Source organism: Nicotiana attenuata, chromosome 2 (assembly GCF_001879085.1).
Source record: "Nicotiana attenuata strain UT chromosome 2, NIATTr2, whole genome shotgun sequence".
NCBI classification, from domain to species: Eukaryota; Viridiplantae; Streptophyta; class Magnoliopsida; order Solanales; family Solanaceae; genus Nicotiana; species Nicotiana attenuata.
This window is the reverse complement of record NC_031990.1, coordinates 23,284,281-23,297,249: the sequence shown is the minus strand read 5'-3', so window position 1 is coordinate 23,297,249 and position 12,969 is coordinate 23,284,281. Positions and strand designations below refer to the sequence as shown.

General features: G+C 37.5%; 1 protein-coding gene across 1 annotated transcript; it reads right to left on the bottom strand.

Moving 5' to 3' along the window:
* Positions 8,355-12,144, bottom strand: LOC109205429. The gene is made up of 9 exons (XM_019368142.1): positions 11,916-12,144; positions 10,840-10,952; positions 10,511-10,683; positions 9,686-9,779; positions 9,350-9,460; positions 9,162-9,251; positions 9,000-9,085; positions 8,843-8,907; positions 8,355-8,763 (listed from the first exon to the last, which is right to left on the bottom strand). Exons 1-9 carry the CDS (start codon positions 12,109-12,111, stop codon positions 8,654-8,656), a joined length of 1,038 nt encoding a protein of 345 aa, XP_019223687.1. The 5' UTR covers positions 12,112-12,144; the 3' UTR covers positions 8,355-8,653.

The window sequence follows — 12,969 nt, the reverse complement described above, 5'->3', positions numbered from 1 at the left end:
CCGAATCTAGCCAAAAGCAATACAATGCAATCAATATAGGCCAAGGAACCAATTCCACATGAAAATTTACTTAATTGGATACAAATCCCGAAATTCACCCAAACTCGGCCCCCAGGCCCACATCTCAGAATCCGACAGAAATCACAAAACTAGAAAGCCCATTCACTCACGAGTCCATACATACGAAATTCATCAAAATCCGACTCCATTTGGCCCCTCAAATCCTCAAATCAAACTCTCATCCCAAGCCCTGATCCCTCATTTTCACCCCTAATCTTCACTAATTACACGATTAAACAACGGAAAATCACCACATATACGAGTATTAGGGCTCAAGCAACTTACCTCACTGATAATCCCTTGAATCCCTCTTCAAAATTGCTCCCAAAAGCTTCAAAATCGATTGAAAATGGTGAAGAATGGACCAAAATTCGCGAAGTCCACAATTTATACTTTCTGCCCAGAGATACCGCATCTGGGTCCAAATGTCGCTTCTGCAATGCCGCACCTGCGAAAAATCCATCACAGGTGCGGATCTCACTTACTCCCTCAGAATACGCTTCTGCGATCCAAATATCACACTTGCGGGCTCGCAGATGCGACCTGTCCATCGCACATGCGGCTCCTGCCTACCTCAGCCTTGGCCGCATCTACGGCTCCTTCTCCGCTTCTGCGGGCTCGCACCTGCGGTTCCCACTCCGCAGGTGCGGTTATGACAGCTGAATTCAACTTCAGCATTCCTCCAATTCCAAACTTGTTCCGTCAATCACCTAAAATCGACCTGAGGCCCTCGGGACCTCTACCAAACATATCAACAAGTCATATACCAACATACAATCTTAGTCGAACCTTCGGATCGCTCAAAACAACATCAAAACACCAAATTACCCTCGGATTCAAGCCTAAGAACTTCTAAACTTCCAAATTACGCAAACGATGCCGAAACCTATCAAATCACCTCCAAATAACCTGAAATTTTGCACACACATAAGAAATGATACCACGAACCTACTCAAACTTCCAAAATTCCATTCCGACCCCGATATCAAAATTTCCACTGCCGACCAAAATCGCCAAAATTCCAACTTTCGCTAATTCATGCCTAACTCTACCACGGACCACCAAATCCCATTTCGGACGCGCTCCTAAGTCCAAAATCACCTAACGGAGCTAACGGAACCATAAAAATTCAAATCCGAGATCACTTACACATAAGTCAACATCCGGTCAACTTTCCCAACTTAAGCCTTCACAAAAGAGACTAAGTATCTCAAACCCTCTCCAAAACCACTCCAGACCCGAACCAGCTGACCCAACATATCATAATATAGCTGAAGAACACAAAAAGAAGCAGAAATGGGGAAATGGGGCTATAACTCTCGAAATGACCGGCCGGATCGTTACAGTTATTATGCTTAATATTATAATATTATTTTTGTAATTGGACATTGTATTCATGGTTTTATAATAACTAGTCTCTATGTTCGTGCCTTGCATGAATATTTTCACGACCCAAAAACCATTAAAGGTTGTGATGGCGCCGGACACCACTGTCAGGCAAGCCAACACTAAATAATTAATTTCATTCTCATTTTAGTATTTTTTGAAATCATAATTTCCTCAAGTTAAATAATAAATGATGAACTCTACAGAGTAAATAATAATGTATTTAACAAATTTCAATACTGAATAATCCCATAATTATCCCAGAACCCGGTGTCACAAGTGCATGAGCCCTTACTAGGAAGTAAAAATAAAATACTATAACTGTCCGGAATACAAATTTGGACAGAAAGGCAAGTACAAGTACTCTGAAGGAGACTCTGCTGGCTGCGGATCGTCTAATAAGATGAAATTCACCTAAATCCCCCTATCAACCACGCTGCGGCGCCCACAAGGCCACTGAACATACATGTGCCTGTACAACAAGATGTACAACAAGTGTAGTATGAGTACGAAAATAACGCGTACCCAGTAAGTATCCAGTCTAATCTCGAAGAACTAGTGACGAGAGGTCAACTCCGACACTTACTAGTGGTCCAATAGTAATGTACTAATGATATAATTAGTCGTCGATTTTATTAAAACGGTTGTGAATTCGAGAAAAAAATCATGAAGCAAGTAAACAATCCTCTTATTAATAGGGAATTTCCAAATTCATTTTCATTATTTATAAATGTATCTCAGGCCAGGGAAGCGATATCATTATTTATAAATTGCAAGGCAAGCAATACAAGCATGTGCAAATCATGTCGAGGTCGAACGACCGGATCTAACATAATATTTAAATTGTGCACTGCCAGAGGGTCGAATGACGCGAACCATAGATGCATTTATTTAATATACCGAGGCATTCGGCCCGTTTCACAAAAGATAAACACATTCAACAGTCAATCAAGAATTCATCAAGGGGAAATTATCCAAGGAAAAGGCAAATTTCTCTTTTAAGAGTCAAGAAAATGATGTTTAGCCTTTTAGAAAATTTATTTACCAAGTTCGATATGATTTAAGCATTTTAAATTAACAACAAGGTTGCAAATATTACAAGTAGAGCATGCTTTTGGGGTCCTAGACTACCCGGACTTAAGCATAATAGTAGCTACGCACGAACTCTCGTCACCTCGAGCATACGTAGCCCCCACAATTAGGAGCACATATTGATTTATTTCAGCTATGGGGTAAATTCCCTCTTACAAGGTGAGAAAGGAGACTTACCTCGCTCCGAAGTTCCATAACCGGCTTCCGAGCCCTTCAAACAACTCGAATCGATGCTCAACGCCCAAATACTAACCAATAATTATGCAAACCCATTAATACATACTCAAATACTCAATATAATCCAATTTATAACAATTTCTAACCCCGATCGAAAAGTTAATAAAAATCACCATCAGGCCCACGTGCCTGAATTTTGAATTTTTTTGAAAATAAACTTTACCCATAACGCTACGAACTCAAATATATAACTTATTCAAAATTCCATGTCCAATTTCGTTGTCAAAATCTAAGAATATAAATTTCTAGGTTTTCTACCAAAACCCCCACAATTTTCACAAATTTTCATTTTTAAATCCTTAAAAATCCATGTATTTAACTTCAAATGAGGTGGGAATTACTTACCTTGACTTGAATGATGAAAATCCCCACTTGAAGCTCTTCGAAAATCGTCCAAACCAAGAGAGAATGGAAGAAAAATGGGCCAAACCCCCGTTTTAAAGAAACCTAACTACCTCTAGCCTTTTCGCACCTGCTGTGCATAGGCCACTTATGCGGCGCATGTGCCGCTTCTGCGACTTGAGCCGCTTCAGCGATGGCTTCCTTCGCACCTGCGCCTTCGCAGGTGCGGTCTCTGGTCCGATTCTGCGGTACTGGCCTCCCCTTGCTAGTCCGCTTCTGCGACCCTTATGGCCGCTTCTGCGGCCCCGCACCTGCGGCCCAAGCCTCGCAGGTGCAGTTACACCAGAAGGCTGCTGCTCTTACATTTCTTCCAAGTCCAAACTCGATCCGTTCACCGTCCGGATCCCACTCGAGGCCCTCGGAACCTTAACTAATTATACCAACATGTCCCAAAATACGTTACGAACTTAGTCGAGCCTTCAACTCACATCAATCAACACCAAAATAACAAATCGTAACTCAATTCAAGCTTTATGAACTTTAGAACTTCAAACTTCTACATTCGATGCCGAAACCTATCAAATCACGTCCGATTGACCTCTATTTTGCACACAAGTCATATTCAACATTACGGACCTACTCAAACTTCCGGAATCGGATTCCGACGCCGATATCAAAAAGCCCACTCCCGGTCAAACTTCTCAAAAACCTTCAAATTTCTAACTTTAGCCAAATGACTCCGAAATGACCTACTGGCCTACAAATCCACTTCCGGACGCGCTCCCAAAACCAGAATTTCCATACGGAGCTATTTCGAAACTCGAAATCCCAAACGAACATCGATAACACTGAAATACACTGCAACCCATATTTTTGAAATTTTTCCCAAACTGCTAACTTCCACGATAGGCGCCGAAATATTTTCGGGTCACCCAAAATCCAATCCGGACATACACCCAAGTCCGAAATCATCATACGAATCTGTTGGGACCTTCAAATCGTGATTCCGAGGTCGTTTACTCAAAAATCACAACTTAACCAATTCTTCCAACTTAAAACTTTCGAAATGAGAATTCTCTTTCCAAATCGACTCCGAACTTCCCGAATTTCAATTCCGACCACGCGTGCAAGTCATAATTCCTGAAGTAAAGCTACTCATGGCCTCAAACTGCCGAACGACGCGTAAGAACTCAAGACGACCGGTCGGGTCGTTACAAATATCTTATGTCAAATATGGTAAATAATAAACTTTCAATTGTATAGTTATTAAAAATGATTGTTGTTAAAGTAATATATACGTAATTTAAATCAACTTATTAATAAAGTTTTGGATAATTAAAGGATAAAATAGAACTAAATATTCCAAAATCATATAGTTATGCAATTAAAGTAGTAAAATCACTTAATAAATGCAGCAATATAATATTCTCTTATGATGCAATAACTTAATATAGTTAAGTCTTAAAGATTCGAGCATATGGAAGTCATACCATTTTGAGATCTCATATGAGGAAGAGTCCATCGTCTACAATTTGAGAAGGAAGAAACTCCATAAATCCGTTAATATAGATTCAATTAAGATTCTTAAGGTTTTATTACTAAATCAAAAAGATATTTCACTGTGTTGGTTAATTTCACAAATTTTGGACGGTGTTGGTTAATCTGCGAAGAGGACTTAATTACCATCACTGTAGTCTGAAGCTTCTCCTTCGTTGTGTCTTTTGATTGATTGGCTTGGACGTGATAAGAACATGTATTAGCGTCTCAAAGAAGTTATAATAATCATTAATGCAATATACGCTATTGTGCAGCATTATATTCTTAGGAGTTTTCACTAAGTTTTGTACCCAAGAAGTAGATCTCATCATCTCACATATATAATCCATCCGTTCACTTTTACTTGGCATATATACTAAAAATAGATTTTTGTTTTTACTTATCACTTTACGTATATCAAGACAAGATAATTTTTTTTCCTGTTATACTCACAGTATTTATTACTCCTTTCTAATCTAATAAAATATGCATCAATCAATATGGGTATCATGGTAAATTATGCACTTCATTTATTATTTCTTAAGAGGCGTGAAAAGTCAAAACATGTCAAGTAAAAGTGAACGGAGGGAGTATGTTGAGCAAAAAAAATCTTACGAATCTCCTGTGACAAAGTAATCAGGTGCTTTATTTCTTAAACAATACCAAAAGCCAATCAACTTTGTTTCTTTCATTGAGAGATTAGACCCTGAAACCAAAAGCACATATCAAGGAGTCTACTGGGCAACAATTTCAATTAAATCACACACACAAACACAGATTAAGAATAAAGGCAGAGATTATCAGAAGTAAATATAAAATCTTTAGAAAACTTGGATGGAAGTAAAGGAAAAGAAATTCACAGACAATATATAATTGGCATAAATAATTAGAATGATGCAAGAAATTCGCTTAACTTCTTCAATTATGTAATAACTTTTCTCTCTTCTTCTTCCAATCTTCATCTAGCGAAAATCATGACCAAATTTGAAAGTCTAAGGATGAAACAATCTTCAAGCGATAATTTAAAAAATTTAAGATTGCAAATAATAACAATTTTTCCCGCATGTGCATGGGGCGATGGCTGATAAAGCCGATTATGGAAGAATTCATTGGGCAAGGAAACCATTCATATAGTGGTAAAAAGGCTTAAAGTCCTTGTCAATGTGGAATTCGTTTAGAACGTTAAGAATAGGTAGGACATTATATTACATGTAAATTTTTTAGTATTACAATTTTGTCCATTGCATCAAGGAATTATTTATTGAAGAAATTGTTTATGTTTTGAAGGACATAAAAGTCTATTAATAGGGTTATTTTTGTCCTTCAACATTTAGTGTTTATTATTAGAAAGTTCAATTACTAAATAGCCGTTCTTAAAAACCCAATTACCCTATTTATTAAAACAGACACCTACAAACAATACCAACCTAACCTTCATAACCGTCATAACCATTCAATTCACAAAGTTGGGTCTGGTTTAGAATAATTTTTAACAATGGTCATAAATTCTTTGAGACTACTTGCTCCTCTACAAGAAGTTTTTCCGATAAAGAAAGCATGTTGCAATTAAGTCAAAGTACATACTCTTGGGTTGGAACCGCAAAAAGAAAGACAACAAAAATTCCGCATCAATGGTTAGAAATTAAATTAGAGAGTAACTTTTCCATCAATTGGAAGAGAGAGCCAAAGCCTCTGCCAAAAACAGTTGTACAAGATTTTTTTAATATTTTCGTGGTACCTTCTGGTACTTTCCTTGATGGGATTGGGTATAATCAAGGAAGACAAGTTTGGAGATTTTGCAAACTGATTGGAGAAGCACATCATTCTTAAAAAAAAAAGGGCTGAGATTAATAGCGAACTACCGAATAAGATTTTGTCCACCTTTACTATTTTGATGGCTCAAGAAAAGCGAGGTAGCGAGGAGGCAATTCCTCAAAAGTTTTTGGTGCATGTGATTGTAACGACCCGACCGATCGTTTTGACCATTTATATTCAGCTCGGTAGTTTGAAGTCTAAAGTAGCTTCATATAGTGTATTACAACTTGCGTGTATGGTCGGTTTTGGTCTTCGAGTGGTTCGAAATTAATTTGGAAGAATGATTCTTAAATAGGAATCTTTAAGTTGGAAGGATTGACCAAGTTTGACTTTTATGTATTTGACCTTGGATCAGAGTTTTGATGATTCCGTTAGGTCCGTATGGTGATTTTGAACTTGAGAGTATGACCAGATTTGCATTTGGATGTTTCTAGAAGGTTTTGGCTATAATTGGCGAAAGTTGGGAATTTGAAGGTTTGGAAGATTCATAAGTTTGAAAGGGAGTTGATTTTAATTATATCGGGTTCGGGTTGTTATTCTGGAGTTAGAATTGGTTTGTTATGTCATTTGAAACTTGTGCGCAAAAATTGAGGTCATTCCGAGTATTGATTTGATATAGTTTGGCACGAGTTTTGAAAGTTGAAAGTTCAAAAGTTTATTAAGTTTGATTTGAGCTGCGATTCGTAGTTTTGATATTGTTAAATGTAATTTGAAGCCTCGAGAAGGCCTGTGTTATATTTCAGGGCTTGTTGGCATGTTCGGACGGAGTCCCGAGGGGCTCGGGTGAGTTTCGAACTATTTTGAAACATGTTGGTATATGCTGGATGCAGCACTCCAAGCGCAGAAGCGCAATCTAGAGCTGGGGGCAGGAGCCCGCAAATGCGGGGATTTAAGCGCATCCGTGATAACGCAGAAGTAGTCGGTCCGGCGCAGAAGCGAGTGGGGCGCAAATGCAGAGCTTTCCTCGCACCTGCGATGTCGCAAAAGCGGAGGATCTTCCGCAGGTGCGAGAGGTCGGGATTATATGTGTTACTCGCAGAAGCGAGGTTCTTGTCACAAAAGCAAGGCTGCAGGTGCGGCTTTTTGTCCGCAAATGCGGAGATGCCTGGACATATCCTATTTATTTTGAGGGTTGATTTATTTTATCACATTTGGAGATTTTAAGCTCGGTTTTGGGCATTTTTGAAGGAAAATTTCACTATTTGGATTAGAGTAAGAATTTGACTCGGATTTGTTTATTTTACATGATTATATCGTTGATTTTGGCATTTGATTAATGTTTCTAAAAGAGAAATTGGAGTTTTTTTTGTCTAAACTTTTCTAAAGTGAATAATTGGGTTTTGAACATCGATTCGGAGTCAAATTTGAGTGAAATTAGTATGGTTGGACTCGTATTCGAATGAGCTGTTGGAATTTGTGAGTTTTGTCGGGTTCCGAGGTGCCAGTCCGGGTTGACTTATTGGTTGGCTTGAGTATTTGATTAAAGATTCGACCTTTATTGTTTGGGTTTATTTCCTAAGGGATTATTTGTTATTTTTGAGTTGCTTTTGGCTAGTTATATATAAATTTCTTTATACTATTTATGAATACACACATATACAACATGCATACATATACATATATAGTAGTATCTATATTATTGGTTTCGTTCAGTTTCAGTTCAACTTAATTTTATTTAATACAGAACCGAAATCAAATATTATCGTTATTTTTTAACTTACACAAAATCGAATCAAATTAAGATACGCACTGATTGAGTGTCAGTATTTTGTTCGGTTTGGTTTCTGACTTTTCTTGAATACCCTAGTAGCACCAGCTCCTGAAACCATATTACTTCAAACCCTCTGATTTTCAACTAGCACACCAAACCACACAAAGCTACATTAGTCACAAGCTATTTTATTTATTTAAATAAAGGCATTTTAGTAGTGATTCACAAGGACATTGTTCTCCAGTTCAAGCAATAAATTGCAGTAAAGGCTGTAGTGCTGTACACAGATGCCAATTATAATGTGCTATACAAGCAAAACTTGTCAGAAATAGTAGCTAAATACTCCAAACAATGATCCTATAGTATCAGTACGAATATGAAAGCATGGGAACACATGCTGCATCAAGAAAGAATGTGAAAATGGCAGTCCTGCATTATTCCAGTCATTTCTAAGAGGTGACAGCTGTGCAGCAATTATTCTGAAACTCCAAGGAATTGAGCAAAGCTTGGATATTTGGGCTCCCATCCTAGTTCAGCACGAGTTTTTGAGTTGTTTAACTTCTTTCCTAAAGGATCATTAGTTCCTGAAAGAAAAGACACATAACTGCTGAAGCATGACTCTTTAAGCAAACATGAGTACAGACTAAGGATAGAATCAGTTACCTGTGAAACCCTCAAACTTCTTATCAAACTTTCCACTTTTATCGACTAAGTCCATTACTTCCTGCCTGCAATGAGCACAAAGTAATACAACAATTTAGCGCAACATGGATCCGAATATTTTAATTCCCAAACACAGAGAGTATTCAAATTGGATGACCTGGATAAAGGATGGTTGTCACAGCCCAAAAAGATCCGACCACGGAGTCTCTTCTTTAAGATGGTAACTGACAATGAAGCGGCATCCTGTTCGAATAGACAGATCAAAACATCAATATAATTATACAAGCAAACATGATGTAAAACATAAATGCATAGTCACCTCATAATGAATAAGATTGAGGATGTGGTCAGGACGAATATCACAGGTTCCTTTATGTAACCAGTATATATGTGCGCCTCTATCTGCTTTGTATTAATGGTTAAGGTAGGTGCAATTGTGCATAAACAATAAAGATCTAAAAGCTCCACAGAAAGGAATACACCACTTGAGCCCATAATCAAGGATATATAAAGGCCAGCCAATCTAACTACACAACCATCAAAGTCCAGCGCTACTTTCTCTGCCTTGAGAAGTACATCAGTTCTAGGACTTCTCCCTATTGGAACTACGGGACCATCCTGTACGTTGACATTGAAAAGGTGTTTAGCTAATAAAAAGAAGGCTGCTGGAATAACACATGATCAAGTCTTTTAAGTTATAAATTCATGAACTAAAATGCATCAGTTCCTCTCCGGAGAGGCAATTAAGAACACTGTATCCTAATTTTGAATACATAAATCCCACCTTGAGTTAATCAAAACAAGAAACTGTTACTTGAATAATGGTTTTATCAGATTTAACACCTCGTTTATTGCTCCGTTGTCGAAGCAGTCATATGGTGCAGAGCTTGAAGTAAATAGGAAAGAACCTTCGCCATTCCAACTTAATGCAGCCTCCCTGCTCATTTCACACGCAAAAGAGAACTTAATTACAGGTGGCATTCAGATCAGTCACCTAAGCAAGCCTGAAGACAAAGCAAAAAGACTGGCAAGCAATAACGTGTGGAATATTAATAATTCTCAGTACCATCTTAATACTGTCTATGAATTAAAGACTTTATACCATTTTCAAAAGAAGAATATAAATAATTAAGTTTATGTTAAAAACACATCCCAACTAAGCAGAAATTAACAAAAAAGCTAATAGGAGAACTCATATTGATGAAGAAAATATGTTCGAAAAAGATACTATTTATTACTACAAGCAGCATTATCCTTAAACTTTTGGAACACACAAAGAAATCATGCAACACAACTTTTAACAAATAATCCTTAACCCAACTATTTGGTATAGATCACCAACTAAAAATTTCCTTTTACAAAACCAGAAACTCAAACACATTTTGGCTTATTAGTGCCCCACAAATTACAACAGTTTTTGCACTCTCCATCATGAAACATCCAGAGAAACTATTCGCCTTGATATTTTTTTTTACAACAAAAAATTCTATATCAGCATGATTAAAGAGCCCCAGAAAAGATGAAATTTGATATCAAATAATTTCATTATAGATAGTGACTTGCAAGAATTATTAACCTTACCTAAAACAAAAAATAAAAAAAACCTTACCTAATGTCACCAACGTAATGCCATTTTAGATAGTGACTTGAACGAATTAATAACCTTACCTAACGTCACCAGCGTAGTCTTCAGTCTGGGATGGAGGAGCACAGAATATAACATAAGGGAACTTGTAAGTCAGCTTGGTTTCTTTGGAAGATGGATTAATTCCCATTTTAATCAGTTCATCATGGTGATGGGTGGTCATTGTCTGCCCATATATCTGACAGCCTGGGTGTTCCTGCCGCATTAAAGGATCTACAAATATTAGCATCTTATTCACGAAGCCACCTCATAGCAGCACACAAATCCGGGATGGAGGAGCATAGAATTGGCGTGCAAATTAGGCATTTAGGGACACAGAAAAGTCATGTTCCTTCTATTCAAAGAATCATACCTCTCTCCATTTTTCAGCAACTAAACGGCCAAGAACACCAGGTCCAACAATAAGCAGGTCGTTCTCTCCAATGTTCCCCCAAGACGAAGCCTCTAATTCTTCACTTGGAGCATCTTCAATAACCAATAAATCAGTCTAAATGAATAAAAATAGAGAAGATAAATTCATAAAAAGATGCATAATATCATTTTTGTTGTTGATAATATCATAGGAGTAAAGCATGAAAGATTGTTGGTAAACATGAAGTCATCACAATCTGAACAACCCCGTTGAATGGGACTAGGGGTGGCAAAATGATTAAAAGAAAACAGTTAACCACTCATATTATCCACTAAAAAATGGGTTGGATAATGAACTTTTTAAAAACGGGTCAAATATGGATAAGAACCATATTATCCATTTAGAAAATGGATAATCAATGGGTCTAACTTTATATTTGTAAAGCCTCAAATTGGGGGTTCCTCAAGTTAGGGACACTAAATATTCTCCCAAAAGTGATCATATGCAAGAAGTAATGGATAATATGGTTACCCATATAATCCGCCGGCTAACGCGTTTTTTATCCGTATTAAATATGGGTCGGATAGGATAATTTGTCCTTTTTCCGTTACCCGTTTTTTACCCGAACCATATCCGCCCCGCCCCGCCCATTTGACACTCCTAAATGGGACGCTAAAAACTGCCTACTTATGTGGCCAGCAATGACATAAATTCCCCTAAACATAATTAAGTCAAGATATACATAAACATTCAATATTCGTAGGACTTGACCTAATTAACAGCCTGTAAATATCTGATTGCTAAGAAACTACTCGAATATAAGTACACAGCTAAAAAGAAGCTAGAAATTTCCGCATACAAATGCATAGCCCCGGTGATATCAGCAAGAGATACAAGTACATACGCAAATGAACTTAATCACACTTGACTAAGAAAAGTAGAAAGCAAAAGCTAGTCCTTTTCAAATAAGCAACGGTTGATCAGCAAATTTGTCGTCCCAAAGCGGTAATTCGTAAGCCGAATTATTTGGGGAGGTGATCACTTGTTTCCGAATTCGAGAAAGAGAGAGAGAGTACCAATGGCAGAGGAAGCGTTGACTTGAGGAAAATTGGCGGACATTGGAGGTGATGAACGCTTCCACTTGAGGAGAGCAAGATTAGGGATTGAGTTTGAGGGAAGTGAAGTTGAGAACTTGGAAGGGAAGAAAGTGCGATTGGAAGTTTGAAGACGGACTCCAAATCCTATTCTGGTAGTTGCGGTTATGGTGCCCATTGGATTGGAAGGATAATTGAGTGGATGGCTGTCTCTGTTATGAACTTCTATACTGGGCCGCTTTCAGTTGGGCCACTCTATGCTCTCCAAAACCTTTTACACTGGGGATTTTTTTAGTAAAAATAGCACGGTCTAGCCAGTTTTCGGACTGGTCATTCAAAAATATTTAGCGTTTACTACGTCAAAAAATAGCCACTATTTTGCTGCAACAGAGACCGGTCCAGCATAATACACTGGAGTTCGGTGCACCTGTGTATGAACTTCCAGCATATTATGCTGGAACTCCAACACACGGAAGTTCCAGCATAATATACTGGAGATTCGAGCACTTGTGTATGAACTTCCAGCATATTATACTGGACCAGTATACTTTTCTGGAACTCCAGTATATTATGCTGGAGTTCTAGTGTACTTATGCTGGAACTCCATCATATTATGCTGGAGTTCCAGCATACTTATCCTGAAACTCCAGTATAATATGCTGGCGTATTTTCTGGGTTTTGAACAGTGTTTTCGCTCAGATTTATCTTTACATGAAAAGTGGCTAAATTTTGATTATTTTTGAAACTGGGCTATTTTTGAACAACCACTTGTAAATCTGGCTATTTTTTAATTTCTCCCGATTTTTCACGAGGAATTTACATAGAATACAACTCTTTAAAGACTTATCTATATTTTTTATAATTACTTTTATAAAATTACTTTTAGTATAACTTATTTAAAAATCTTATCCTTTTAATTAAATTATACACAACTTTTCAAATCCTAAAATCTCTCCCTTGAAATTCTCTCTCATTTAAAAGATATCTCATTCTGATTCTCTCTCACCTAACGTATATATCACTATCAACCCCTACC

Excerpts from the sequence above, each read along its gene's own strand:
- LOC109205429 (XM_019368142.1), bottom strand. The coding sequence starts at position 12,111 with ATGGGCACCATAACCGCAACTACCAGAATAGGATTTGGAGTCCGTCTT. Across the intron at positions 9,780-10,510 it reads GACTACGCTGGTGACGTTAG|GGAGGCTGCATTAAGTTGGA; the intron begins GTAAGGTTATTA and ends TGAAATGAGCAG. Across the intron at positions 8,908-8,999 it reads GACAACCATCCTTTATCCAG|GCAGGAAGTAATGGACTTAG; the intron begins GTCATCCAATTT and ends TGCTCATTGCAG.